The sequence below is a fragment of the Esox lucius genome, chromosome 17 (genome assembly GCF_011004845.1).
Source record: "Esox lucius isolate fEsoLuc1 chromosome 17, fEsoLuc1.pri, whole genome shotgun sequence".
NCBI classification, from domain to species: domain Eukaryota; kingdom Metazoa; phylum Chordata; class Actinopteri; order Esociformes; family Esocidae; genus Esox; species Esox lucius.
Genome location: NC_047585.1, coordinates 35,510,172 through 35,523,549, shown reverse-complemented (window position 1 = coordinate 35,523,549; position 13,378 = coordinate 35,510,172). Strand labels below are relative to the sequence as shown.

The 13,378-nt window shown below is 42.8% G+C and overlaps 1 protein-coding gene across 19 annotated transcripts in view; it reads left to right on the top strand.

Moving 5' to 3' along the window:
* The window catches only part of nfasca (neurofascin homolog (chicken) a), a 111,447-nt gene that overhangs the window by 74,956 nt on the left and 23,113 nt on the right, over window positions 1-13,378 (top strand). For 16 of the 19 annotated variants that reach the window (XM_020055566.2, XM_020055567.2, XM_020055574.2 and 13 more), the window contains 11 exons: window positions 271-418; window positions 1,037-1,161; window positions 5,984-6,028; window positions 6,444-6,545; window positions 6,838-7,035; window positions 7,159-7,229; window positions 10,943-11,165; window positions 11,321-11,436; window positions 11,544-11,754; window positions 12,233-12,355; window positions 12,607-12,780. In XM_020055566.2, coding sequence (XP_019911125.2) covers window positions 271-418; window positions 1,037-1,161; window positions 5,984-6,028; window positions 6,444-6,545; window positions 6,838-7,035; window positions 7,159-7,229; window positions 10,943-11,165; window positions 11,321-11,436; window positions 11,544-11,754; window positions 12,233-12,355; window positions 12,607-12,780 — 1,536 coding nt within the window. The remainder of the gene's footprint in view (window positions 1-270; window positions 419-1,036; window positions 1,162-5,983; window positions 6,029-6,443; window positions 6,546-6,837; window positions 7,036-7,158; window positions 7,230-10,942; window positions 11,166-11,320; window positions 11,437-11,543; window positions 11,755-12,232; window positions 12,356-12,606; window positions 12,781-13,378) is intronic. The other 3 variants (XM_034287529.1, XM_020055580.2, XM_020055572.2) reach the window with 1 other exon arrangement.

Below are 13,378 nucleotides of genomic sequence, written 5' to 3'. Positions count from 1 at the left end.
AAAGCAGATTACGCAACTTAGATGTTCAAATTGGTCATTTTAATTCTGTGATGTATTTCTCTTTTTCATTCATCCTATTTGAAAAATGGCATTAATGTAATTTATTTTGTTAAACCACTTCACCTGATTTAGTTGCTGTTTAGAATTCTTCTCAAATTCCTCTTTCATCAGGGATAAGGGATCCCATTGCTTTCCATTTTTATCCCTCTAATTTTCCCGGATATGCGTGCGTGCGTCTTTTGTGTGTGTTGCTTCCTGGGAGCATTTCAGAACCGACCCGTATCGTCAGGGCTCCAGAGCATCAGTCAGCAATCAGAGGTACCATGGCTCGTTTTGACTGCCGGGTCAAATCAGACGCCTCCCTACCAATCACTGTTACCTGGCTGAAAGATGACAAGCCTCTCTCTCTCGGATGGAGGTAAAACACACAACACCAAGTCAAAAACAGCTGTCTCCACTGAACCTTTAAAGGCACAATCTGTAACATTGTTTTCCAATGTGTCAATGGGACGCGATGCAACCTAAACCCGCAAACACCCTTAAGCTGTGGTTGTAGTTAAACTGTTATAACATGTAAAAGTCTGGATCTATAATGACATTGAACAGTGATATAATAACATATAGAAGTGATGATATGTTATGCCATGAAACAGTGATTTAATTACATATAGAACTGAAGATCAGCTGTGTCATAGAAGAAAAATGTGATGTATAAACAGGTACAAATGATTTATGTAAAAGAACAGTGATATAATAGCATGTAGAAGTGAGGATTTGTTATGTCATAGAACAGTGACGTAATAGCATGTAATGGTGAGGATGTGTTATGTCATAGAACCGTGACGTAATAATATGTAGAGGTGAGGAGGTTTTATGTCATAGAACTGTGATGTAATAATATGTAGAGGTGAGGAGGTTTTATGTCATAGAACCGTGATGTAATAACATGTAGAGGTGAGGATTTGTTATGTCATAGAACAGTGATGTATTATGTCATAGTACAGTGACCCAGTAACGCTTTCTCTCATGTCACCAGGTTAAAGAAGGATGAGGATTCTCTCTCTATCCCCAGTGTTAACGAGGGGGATGAGGGGGTGTACACCTGCACTGTTAAAACTGAAATCGACCAAGACACGGCCTCAGCCCGCCTTACTGTGCTAGGTACACACACACACCCTCACAAGCATGCTCACCATACACAAACCCAAGTACACAAACGTCCAAGTCCTCTGCATGGATGTGACTATACTGGACTTTCATTAAACAAATGATTGTATAGTAAAGCTTTATTTTCCTAACATTGTCATGCCTCATAGATATAACACTTTCTAGGTTTTAAAGACTAATGAATACATGAATGTGCCTTGAAAAGTATTGCATTTGTTTACTGTCACTGTGTTTAATCTCATTAATGGATGCTATCACACTGCTTCTGCTTATAGTTGTATGCAGCCCATCAGCTTTGGTGGTTTCCTTGCTGTCTCTGTAGGGCTCCAAGCAGAAGATTTACCCATGTGCAGATGTAGGATCAGCACCCCCCCCCCCCCCACAACCATAACTGACACACAATCAGAATCTAGGTTTAGTTCCACCCTAAACCTGCAGTATTCTAGTAGAAAAGGTTGAATTCCACCCTAAACCTGCAGTATTCTAGTAGAAAAGGTTGAATTCCACCCTAAACCTGCAGTATTCTAGTAGAAAAGGTTGAATTCCACCCTAAACCTGCAGTATTCTAGTAGAAAAGGTTGAATTCCACCCTAAACCTGCAGTATTCTAGTACAAAAGGTTGAATTCCACCCTAAACCTGCAGTATTCTAGTAGAAAAGGTTGAATTCCACCCTAAACCTGCAGTATTCTAGTACAAAAGGTTGAATTCCACCCTAAACCTGCAGTATTCTAGTAGAAAAGGTTGAATTCCACCCTAAACCTGCAGTATTCTAGTAGAAAAGGTTGAATTCCACCCTAAACCTGCAGTATTCTAGTAGAAAAGGTTGAATTCCACCCTAAACCTGCAGTATTCTAGTAGAAAAGGTTGAATTCCACCCTAAACCTGCAGTATTCTAGTAGAAAAGGTTGAATTCCGCCCTAAACCTGCAGTATTCTAGTAGAAAAAGGTTGAATTCCACCCTAAACCTGCAGTATTCTAGTAGAAAAGGTTGAATTCCACCCTAAACCTGCAGTATTCTAGTAGAAAAGGTTGAATTCCACCCTAAACCTGCAGTATTCTAGTACAAAAGGTTGAATTCCACCCTAAACCTGCAGTATTCTAGTAGAAAAGGTTGAATTCCACCCTAAACCTGCAGTATTCTAGTAGAAAAGGTTGAATTCCACCCTAAACCTGCAGTATTCTAGTAGAAAAGGTTGAATTCCACCCTAAACCTGCAGTATTCTAGTAGAAAAGGTTGAATTCCACCCTAAACCTGCAGTATTCTAGTAGAAAAGGTTGAATTCCACCCTAAACCTGCAGTATTCTAGTAGAAAAGGTTGAATTCCGCCCTAAACCTGCAGTATTCTAGTAGAAAAAGGTTGAATTCCACCCTAAACCTGCAGTATTCTAGTAGAAAAGGTTGAATTCCACCCTAAACCTGCAGTATTCTAGTAGAAAAGGTTGAATTCCACCCTAAACCTGCAGTATTCTAGTAGAAAAGGTTGAATTCCACCCTAAACCTGCAGTATTCTAGTAGAAAAGGTTGAATTCCACCCTAAACCTGCAGTATTCTAGTAGAAAAGGTTGAATTCCACCCTAAACCTGCAGTATTCTAGTAGAAAAGGTTTAATTCCACCCTAAACCTGCAGTATTCTAGTAGAAAAGGTTGAATTCCACCCTAAACCTGCAGTATTCTAGTAGAAAAGGTTGAATTCCACCCTAAACCTGCAGTATTCTAGTAGAAAAGGTTGAATTCCACCCTAAACCTGCAGTATTCTAGTACAAAAGGTTGAATTCCACCCTAAACCTGCAGTATTCTAGTAGAAAAGGTTGAATTCCACCCTAAACCTGCAGTATTCTAGTACAAAAGGTTGAATTCCACCCTAAACCTGCAGTATTCTAGTAGAAAACGTTGAATTCCACCCTAAACCTGCAGTATTCTAGTAGAAAAGGTTGAATTCCACCCTAAACCTGCAGTATTCTAGTAGAAAAGGTTGAATTCCACCCTAAACCTGCAGTATTCTAGTAGAAAAGGTTGAATTCCACCCTAAACCTGCAGTATTCTAGTAGAAAAGGTTGAATTCCGCCCTAAACCTGCAGTATTCTAGTAGAAAAAGGTTGAATTCCACCCTAAACCTGCAGTATTCTAGTAGAAAAGGTTGAATTCCACCCTAAACCTGCAGTATTCTAGTAGAAAAGGTTGAATTCCACCCTAAACCTGCAGTATTCTAGTAGAAAAGGTTGAATTCCACCCTAAACCTGCAGTATTCTAGTAGAAAAGGTTGAATTCCACCCTAAACCTGCAGTATTCTAGTAGAAAAGGTTGAATTCCACCCTAAACCTGCAGTATTCTAGTAGAAAAGGTTGAATTCCACCCTAAACCTGCAGTATTCTAGTAGAAAAGGTTGAATTCCACCCTAAACCTGCAGTATTCTAGTAGAAAAGGTTGAATTCCACCCTAAACCTGCAGTATTCTAGTAGAAAAGGTTGAATTCCACCCTAAACCTGCAGTATTCTAGTAGAAAAGGTTGAATTCCACCCTAAACCTGCAGTATTCTAGTAGAAAAGGTTGAATTCCACCCTAAACCTGCAGTATTCTAGTAGAAAAGGTTGAATTCCACCCTAAACCTGCAGTATTCTAGTACAAAAGGTTGAATTCCACCCTAAACCTGCAGTATTCTAGTAGAAAAGGTTGAATTCCACCCTAAACCTGCAGTATTCTAGTAGAAAAGGTTGAATTCCACCCTAAACCTGCAGTATTCTAGTAGAAAAGGTTGAATTCCACCCTAAACCTGCAGTATTCTAGTAGAAAAGGTTGAATTCCACCCTAAACCTGCAGTATTCTAGTAGAAAAGGTTGAATTCCGCCCTAAACCTGCAGTATTCTAGTAGAAAAAGGTTGAATTCCACCCTAAACCTGCAGTATTCTAGTAGAAAAGGTTGAATTCCACCCTAAACCTGCAGTATTCTAGTAGAAAAGGTTGAATTCCACCCTAAACCTGCAGTATTCTAGTAGAAAAGGTTGAATTCCACCCTAAACCTGCAGTATTCTAGTAGAAAAGGTTGAATTCCACCCTAAACCTGCAGTATTCTAGTAGAAAAGGTTTAATTCCACCCTAAACCTGCAGTATTCTAGTAGAAAAGGTTTAATTCCACCCTAAACCTGCAGTATTCTAGTAGAAAAGGTTGAATTCCACCCTAAACCTGCAGTATTCTAGTAGAAAAGGTTGAATTCCACCCTAAACCTGCAGTATTCTAGTAGAAAAGGTTGAATTCCACCCTAAACCTGCAGTATTCTAGTAGAAAAGGTTGAATTCCACCCTAAACCTGCAGTAGTCTATGTGAAAGATGCACCCATAAGCGGGAAAGCACAAAAATGAGACACAGAGATGTGATTGAAATGGGGCAATGAAGGGGGCTACATTTATTTCTTCTTATTTCTCCCAACAAAGGCAAACGTACAGGTTTCCCAAACAAAACAAAACAAAACAAAAACAAACAACTACAACTGCTCATCTGTCATAATCCTGGCAATCGAGGCCTACGTCATAGCCTGCGCCTCACTCCCAATCTGTTCCCCCTTCAGCACCCTTCTCCAGGTCCTTAAGAGAGCAAAAAAAAACAATCAGTTCATTGGCTGCATGGCCGTAATGAGGTCCGCCCCCAGAAGAGGGCGCAGTCAGACCGCCCTGTCTGGCTGATCCCTCACATCTCATAGTAAAAGGTTTAATTCCACCATAAACCAGCTGTAGTCTAGTAGAAAAAGGTTTAATTCCACTCTACTCCAGATGTAGTCTAGAGGACTGAGGTTTATCTTCACCCTACACCAGCTGTAGTGTACAGGACTGAGGTTTATCCTCACCCTACACCAGCTGTAGTGTACAGGACTGAGGTTTATCTTCACCCTACACCAGCTGTAGTGTACAGGACTGAGGTTTATCTTCACCCTACACCAGCTGTAGTGTACAGGACTGAGGTTTATCTTCACCCTACACCAGCTGTAGTGTACAGGACTGAGGTTTATCCTCACCCTACACCAGCTGTAGTGTACAGGACTGAGGTTTATCTTCACCCTACACCAGCTGTAGTGTACAGGACTGAGGTTTATCTTCACCCTACACCAGCTGTAGTGTACAGGACTGAGGTTTATCTTCACCCTACACCAGCTGTAGTGTACAGGACTGAGGTTTATCCTCACCCTACACCAGCTGTAGTGTACAGGACTGAGGTTTATCTTCACCCTACACCAGCTGTAGTGTACAGGACTGAGGTTTATCTTCACCCTACACCAGCTGTAGTGTACAGGACTGAGGTTTATCTTCACCCTACACCAGCTGTAGTGTACAGGACTGAGGTTTATCTTCACCCTACACCAGCTGTAGTGTACAGGACTGAGGTTTATCTTCACCCTACACCAGCTGTAGTGTACAGGACTGAGGTTTATATTCACCCTACACCAGCTGTAGTGTACAGGACTGAGGTTTATCCTCACCCTACACCAGCTGTAGTTTACAGGACTGAGGTTTAACTTCACTCTACATCAGATCAAGGTTTTACTCCAACTTACACCAGCTGTAGTCTAGAGAACTGAGGTTTAACTTCACCCTACTCTAGATCTAGTCTAGTAGAAAAAGGTTTAAGTCCACCCTAAACCTGCAGTAGTCTCATACAGAACTGAGGTTTAACTCTACCCGACACCAGCTGTAGGCTACAGAACTGAGGTTTAACTCTACCCTACACCAGCTCTAATAGTCTAGTTTTTTTTTTCAAAGTACTAATGCTCTGACTAACCTTAAACCTTTGACCTCTGACTTTTACCCCCCTGCACCTCTCACAGAGGACGCCTCCCTGTTTCCCTCACAGTCTAGTGCCTTGCCTACAGGTAACATCCATGGCTATTTCTACCTCTCGTTCTCTCTTTCACATTTGGGTCCTTCCCTAACACCTCTCTCTATCGCTCTCTCTCTCTCTCTCTCTCTGTCTGGTTCTTTATTTCTCTCAATTTACTCTAATTACAATAACCATGTGTATTTATGGGTGAGGTCACACTAATGTTTCAATGTTGTGTATGAGATAATATGAGTGTAATTGTGTTTATGGCTGAGGGACTGTATGTGTGTCCGTGTGTCAAGGTCCCATGTATCCCATTTGGTAATAGCATAGCACTTTTCCAGTTTTGTGGTTTTAATTCTCATAAAGAGCCTGTATGAAAAAGCATGAAAATGTCTTCTATAAGTTGGTGAGACTGTGGACCTGTGTGTTGTGAGAGTCTAACCCCACGGCGCTCCGCTCTGCAGACCGTCCCGACCCCCCCACAGACCTGGAGTTGTCTGACCCTGCAGCAAGCAGCATACGACTCACCTGGATACCTGGAGATGACCACAACAGTCCTGTTACACGTAAATACACACACACAATACCTGTCACCCATAGATACACACACACATAACCAGTCACCCATAAACACACACACACAACAGCTCACCCATAGACACACACAAGACCTCTCACCCGTAAACACACACACACACACAAAACCTCTCACCCATAAACACACACACAAAACCTCTCACCCATAAACACACACACAAAACCTCTCACCCATAAACACACACACACAAAACCTCTCACCCATAAACACAATGTATCCCCATTGCATCATGTCTTATGTCTCACCTCTTCCCCCATCAGGGTTTGTGGTTCAGTTTGAGGAAGATCATTGGGAGCGCGGCAAATGGCAGAACCTGTCTAGTTACCCCGGAGACCTAAACTCTGTAGTCCTGCAACTCTCTCCCTTCATAAACTACCAGTTCAGAGTCCTGGCTGTGAACTCTGTGGGCCAGAGCCGACCAAGCCGACCATCACAACGATACCAAACCAGTCCGGCCCGTGAGTTACACCGGGCAGGGAGGGACAGGGTTTCCATCTGGTGTTTTGTGGGTGGTGTTTTAGCCATGACATGTTTGTGTCCATGTTTGCCTCGTGACGTATTTGTGTCCATGTTTGTCTCAGCTCCGGACACTATCCCTAGTGACCTGAAAGGCTGGGGCACCAACAAGAATAACATGGAAATCAGCTGGGAGGTGAGTGAGTCAGGGGGCTTATCCTTGTTTGGCTTAATCCCAATACCCCCCACCCGCTCACTTCATAGTGTCCCTTAGTGGGGGGATATCCCTAGAACACCATTATAATAACCCTAGGGAATGGGACAGCACTCGTTGTAGAGCTCTAATGACTATAGGGAATAGGCCATCACTACTGGTAGAGGTCTAATAACTTTAGGCAATAGGCCATCACTGCTGGTAGAGCTCTAATAACTTTAGGTAATAGGCCATTACTACTGGTAGAGCTCTAATAACTTTAGGTAATAGGCCATCACTACTGGTAGAGGTCTAATAACTTTAGGCAATAGGTCATCACTACTGGTAGAGCTGTAATAACTTTAGGTAATAGGCCATCACTACTGGTAGAGGTCAAATAACTTTAGGCAATAGGCCATCACTACTGGTAGAGCTCTAATAACTTTAGGTAATAGGCCATCACTACTGGTAGAGGTCTAATAACTTTAGGCAATAGGCCATCACTACTGGTAGAGGTCTAATAACTTTAGGCAATAGGTCATCACTACTGGTAGAGCTGTAATAACTTTAGGTAATAGGCCATCACTACTGGTAGAGGTCTAATAACTTTAGGCAATAGGCCATCACTACTGGTAGAGCTCTAATAACTTTAGGTAATAGGCCATCACTACTGGTAGAGGTCTAATAACTTTAGGCAATAGGCCATAACTCCTGGTAGAGGTCTAATAACTTTAGGCAATAGGCCATCACTACTGGTAGAGGTCTAATAACTTTAGGTAATAGGCCATCACTACTGGTAGAGGTCTAATAACTTTAGGCAATAGGCCATCACTGCTGGTAGAGCTCTAATAACTTTAGGTAATAGGCCATTACTACTGGTAGAGCTCTAATAACTTTAGGTAATAGGCCATCACTACTGGTAGAGGTCTAATAACTTTAGGCAATAGGTCATCACTACTGGTAGAGCTCTAATAACTTTAGGTAATAGGCCATCACTACAGCAGTAGAGCTACATCACTATTGTAGAGCTATTTGTAGAGCTCTTATAACCCTAGGGAACGAAACCTCACCAGTAGTAGAGCAACATCACTATTTGTAGAGCTCTAATAACCCTAGAGAACGGAATATCAGCAGTAGAGCTACCTTGTCCTTTATTTCCACAGAGCACAGAATATACTCGTGATGTGCTTCGGGTCCCTGGTATTGTGAAAATACCAATGCTGACTGTTTTGAGTACAAGCTAGGACCCGGTATCTCTATTCCTGTGTTGATTAGAAATAAAAGTAATCGAGAGCATTCAAGTTATAAAGTAAACCTGTCTAATCTGATAACTGTATACGAAAAGCACATATGATCGCTTCTATATATATATATATATATATATATATATAAATAAATAAATAAACCTGCCTACTTGCTTACATGAACTAGTGGTATAGCTCATGGAATGACACATCACCAGTAGTAGAGCCCCATCACTAGTGGTACTGTAGAGCTAGGAAATGGGACATCGTTACAACAGTGGGAGCATTGCAGCTAGAACATTAAAGTTCATAAACAATCAGCTACATATCTACATATCCAAACTATATATGGTTATTTTCATCACCAAAGGGACACAGTAAAGAAGAGCTCACAATGAAATAAAACTGTTGACTACTGTAGAGCTACATTTAATACAGTGAGGGGAAAAAATAATTTGATCCCCTGCTGATTTTGTACGTTTGCCCACTGACAAAGAAATCAGTCCTTATTTTTAATGGTAGGTTTATTTGATCAATGAGAGGCAGAATAACAGAAAAATGCATGTCAAAAATGTTATAAAGTGATGTACATTTTAATGAGTGAAATAAGTATTTAAACCCTCTGCAAAACATTTCTTAGTACTTGGTGGCAAAACCTTTGTTGGCAATCAAAGATGTCAGACGTTTCTTGTAGTTGGCCACCAGGATTGCACACATCTCAGGAGGGATTTTCTCCCACTCCTCTTTGCAGATCTTCTCCAAGTCATTAAGGTTTTAGGCTGACGTTTGGTAACTCGAACCTTCAGCTCCCTCCACAGATTTTCTATGGGATTAAGGTCTGGAGACTGGCTAGGCCACTCCAGGACCTTAATGTGCTTCTTCTCGAGCCACTCCTTTGTTGCCTTGGCTGTGTGTTTTGGGTCATTGGCATGCTGGAATACCCATCCGCGATCCATTTTCAATGCCCTGGCTGAGGGAAAGAGGTTCTCACTCAGGATTTGATGGTACATGGCCCAGTCCATCGTCCCTTTGATGTGGTGAAGTTGTTCTGTCCCATTAGCCGAAAAACACCCCCAAAAGATAATGTTTGCACCTCCATGTTTGACGGTGGGGATGGTGTTCTTGGGGTCATAGGCAGCATTCCTCCTCCTCCAAACTAGTTGAGTTGATTCAAAAGAGCTTAATTTTGGTCTCATCTAGCCAGAACACTTTCACCCAGTTCTCCTCTGAATCATTCAGATGTTCATTGGCAAATTTCAGACGGGCCTGTACATGTGCTTTCTTGAGCAGGGGGACCTTGCAGGCGCTGCAGGATTTCAGTCCTTCAAGGTGTAATGCGTTACCAATTGTTCTCTTGGTGACTATGGTGCCAGCTGCCTTGAGATCCTCCCGTGTAATTCTAGGCTGATTCCTCACCGTTCTCATGGTCATTGTAACTCCACGAGGTGAGATCTTACATGGAGCCCCAGACCGAGGGAGATTGACAGTTCTTTTGTGTTTCTTCCATTTGCGAATAATCGCACCAACTGTTGTCACCTTCTCACCAAGCTGCTTGGCGATGATCGTGTAGCCCATTCAAGCCTTGTGTAGCTCTACAATCTTGTCCCTGACATCCTTGGACTGCTCTTTGGTCTTGGCCATGGTGGAGAGTTTGGAATCTGATTGATTGATTGCTTTTGTGGACAGGTGTCTTTTATACAGGTAACAAGCTGACATTAGGAGCACTCCCTTTAAGAGTGTGCTCCTAATCTCAGCTCGTTACCTGTATAAAAGACACCTGAGAGACAGAAATCTTTCTGATTGAGAGGGGATCAAATACTTATTTCACTCATTAAAATGAGTCCTATAAAAATCCTATAAAAAATAAAAATTTTAACATGCGGTTTTCTGGATTTCTTTGTTGTTATTCTGTCTCTCACTGTTGAAATAAAGCTACCATAAAAATTATAGACTGGTCATATCTTTTTCAGTGGGTAAATGTACCAAATCAGCAGGGGATCAAATCATTTTTTCTCTCATTGTACAGCTACTGCAGTAAAGAATAATTTCAAGTGACTGTCTGAACAGCAAGGCAACATACAAAGTATTACATGCTGTAGTTTCACAAGATCTGCTTTATTTAGGAGCCCAAACAACATGATACAACATAAATAGAGATTTATACGCCCATTTACAGCAATTACAGCTTATTAGCTAATGTTAGCTGGTCTGATAACTTTTAATATAGCAATTTGTTTTAATAACACCTTGATAGAAAGTCAGCAACTGGATTTTTGTTGCTTGGAGTGAGAACTAGAGAACTGAAAAGGCCCTTCCACTTGTTCAAACCTAAATTAGAACACCTCTCAAAGTCAAGGGGGATAAAGCCTGTGTCACAGTTTCAGCCTTTACCCTGAATGAGCAGCCCTTATTAAGCCAAGGAAAACATTATTGATGTGAGACCAATCATTTTGTCTTCCATGTGTGCTCAAGCCCTTGTTGGACACAGAGCGAAATGGCCCGAACCTGAAATACTTAGTGTGGTGGAGGCGGAAGGATACGGGAGAAGACTGGAGTAATGTGACCACGGAGAAAACCAAGCACATTGTCCAAGACACTGAGACCTACGTTCCATATGAAATCAAACTTCAGGCCAAGAATGACATTGGACCAGGCCCCGAGTCTAACATCATCACAGGATACTCAGGAGAGGACAGTATGTTCACACAAACTATACACTCATACACATCACCTCACTCTGTACAGTAACTTTTTTTCTGTTTCCCAATCCCTCTCTCTCCCCCATCTCCCTTTCTCACTTCTCCCCCAAAGCTTTGGGCAATTCTGATGATCTTGTGTGTTTTCCCCCAGAGCCTACCGCCCCTCCCACTGACCTGCGGGTTTTCAAGCCTGAAAGCACCAAGGTCAGCATCCACTGGACCCCAGTAGACCCCAGCACTGTGCAGGGAGAGTTCAAGGAATACAGGGTGAGAACTGGACCGCACAGCTGAACACACACACACACACACACAGACACACACTGTTCTGGTCCTCCTACCGTGTGGTGATCATGAGTGTGTGTTCCTTCTGGAAGGTGTATTACTGGCGTGAGGCCAGCATGGTGAAAGGCCTGCATGTCAATAAGGAGAAGAAGACTAAAGGCTTCTACAGCACCGTTGCCCAGCCGACAGGCATACTGACTGACCTTCATCCTTACAGCCACTACCGCATGTTCATGGTGGTCGCCAACACTCGCTATGAGGGCCCGCCTAGCAACCATGTGGAGTTTTACACCAAGGAAGGAGGTGAGTTTGATAGAGGACAGCTACAACGGTCTGCACCGTCAGGATCACTTTCCTACACCCTTTAGCCCTCGCTGTCCGGCTCTACCGGCTCCTCTCGTTTGGGTGAAAATCTTTCCTAAGTCCTCCGTCCTCTCTCCTCTGTGGCCTGAGGACTGGTAAGTGGGCCAGAGATTGGAGGAGATTCGGTAGGCAACCAGTGGAAGAGTGTTGTCCCTGCCTCGATTGTTGCGTTTCGTTCCTTGCTCTACCACGTATCTGTCGCTTCCCCATTGGACGAGCATTTCTAGGGGGCCGAGGACGTTTAAAACGCGACTCCACTTATCGTTTCATCAGTGTGAATGTCTTGCAAAGCCATATCCACCACTGTATATGTCATTGATGACACGTCAGTGAAGAATGGCAGGGTCATTTTATGGGAGCTGTTCGAGAAGCTTAAAAACTTTCCATTTTTCTCTCCTTGTCTGTATCCTTTTTGTAGTGCCGGATGTTCCTACGTCCTTGAAGATTGTCCAGAGGAGTACAGACTATATCCGCCTGGAGTGGGAAAAACCTGTGGAGCCTAATGGCATTCTGATAGGATACACACTTAAGTACCAAACGGGTGAGTCCTTCTGATTGGATAACCCCTCAAATACCAAACAATTGATACTTTCTGATTGGATACACACTGAAGTACCAAACAGATAAATCCTTCTGATTGGTGATCCGTTCTCAACAGTGTTGTGTTGACCATGGAACAACTTTCGTTTAGATCTGGCACGTTTTTGGTTTTATACAAATGTAAGTGTATTATTATAGAAGGAAATTATGGGTCTAGCTGACTGCGGTTTTGCCTTGGATGTGTTCTGTTAGTGAATGGGTCACAAGTGGGCCGCATGGTGATAGAGAGCTTCCTTCCCAACGTGACGTCATACAAGCTCCGCCTGCCAGACCGAGCCCTGCGCTACAAGTTCTACCTGGCTGCCCGGACACAAGTGGGCGCTGGGGAAGTCTTAGCTGTGGAGTCTCCACACTTCACCAATGAGGGTAAGTCGCCTCCTCGCGTCCTAAACACACGTTTGTGTGGACGTGCACACAAACACACGCGCACACACACAACACACTCACACACACACACACAGACACACACGTGCTCGTACACAAACTGGTTTCACTTCCCCGCAGGAGCTTACACACACATAAACACATTTTCGTACTTCAGGTAAGTGGTGAAGACTGTTCGGATATGCAGTATGTCACCAGATTGCATGTTCAAGTCTTTCCTGGGGCACATAGTGTATGGTTTGGGTTTTTCTTCATCTTTAATCCTGTTACTGGTATTGTGGATCTATTTCTGGTATACTGTTCTATAAATGCTATTCTGGTCCAAGTAATGGTATTCTAGATAATGTAGGAAATCTTTGCCGTGGTGGCGAAGACACATGGTTAGCAAGCACTTATCTGTCAGTCTTATCTTCTCGTTCATCACTATGATATAGAAACAAGACATAAATACTCAATGCATCAAATCCTACGTAGTCATAGAAATGTTTGAGCTAAACAAGGCGGCGTTTCTCAGTCAGTCTTACCTCTGTCGGGGGGAACTGGGCTAGACATGACAGTGCCACTGTTTGACACAGTAGTC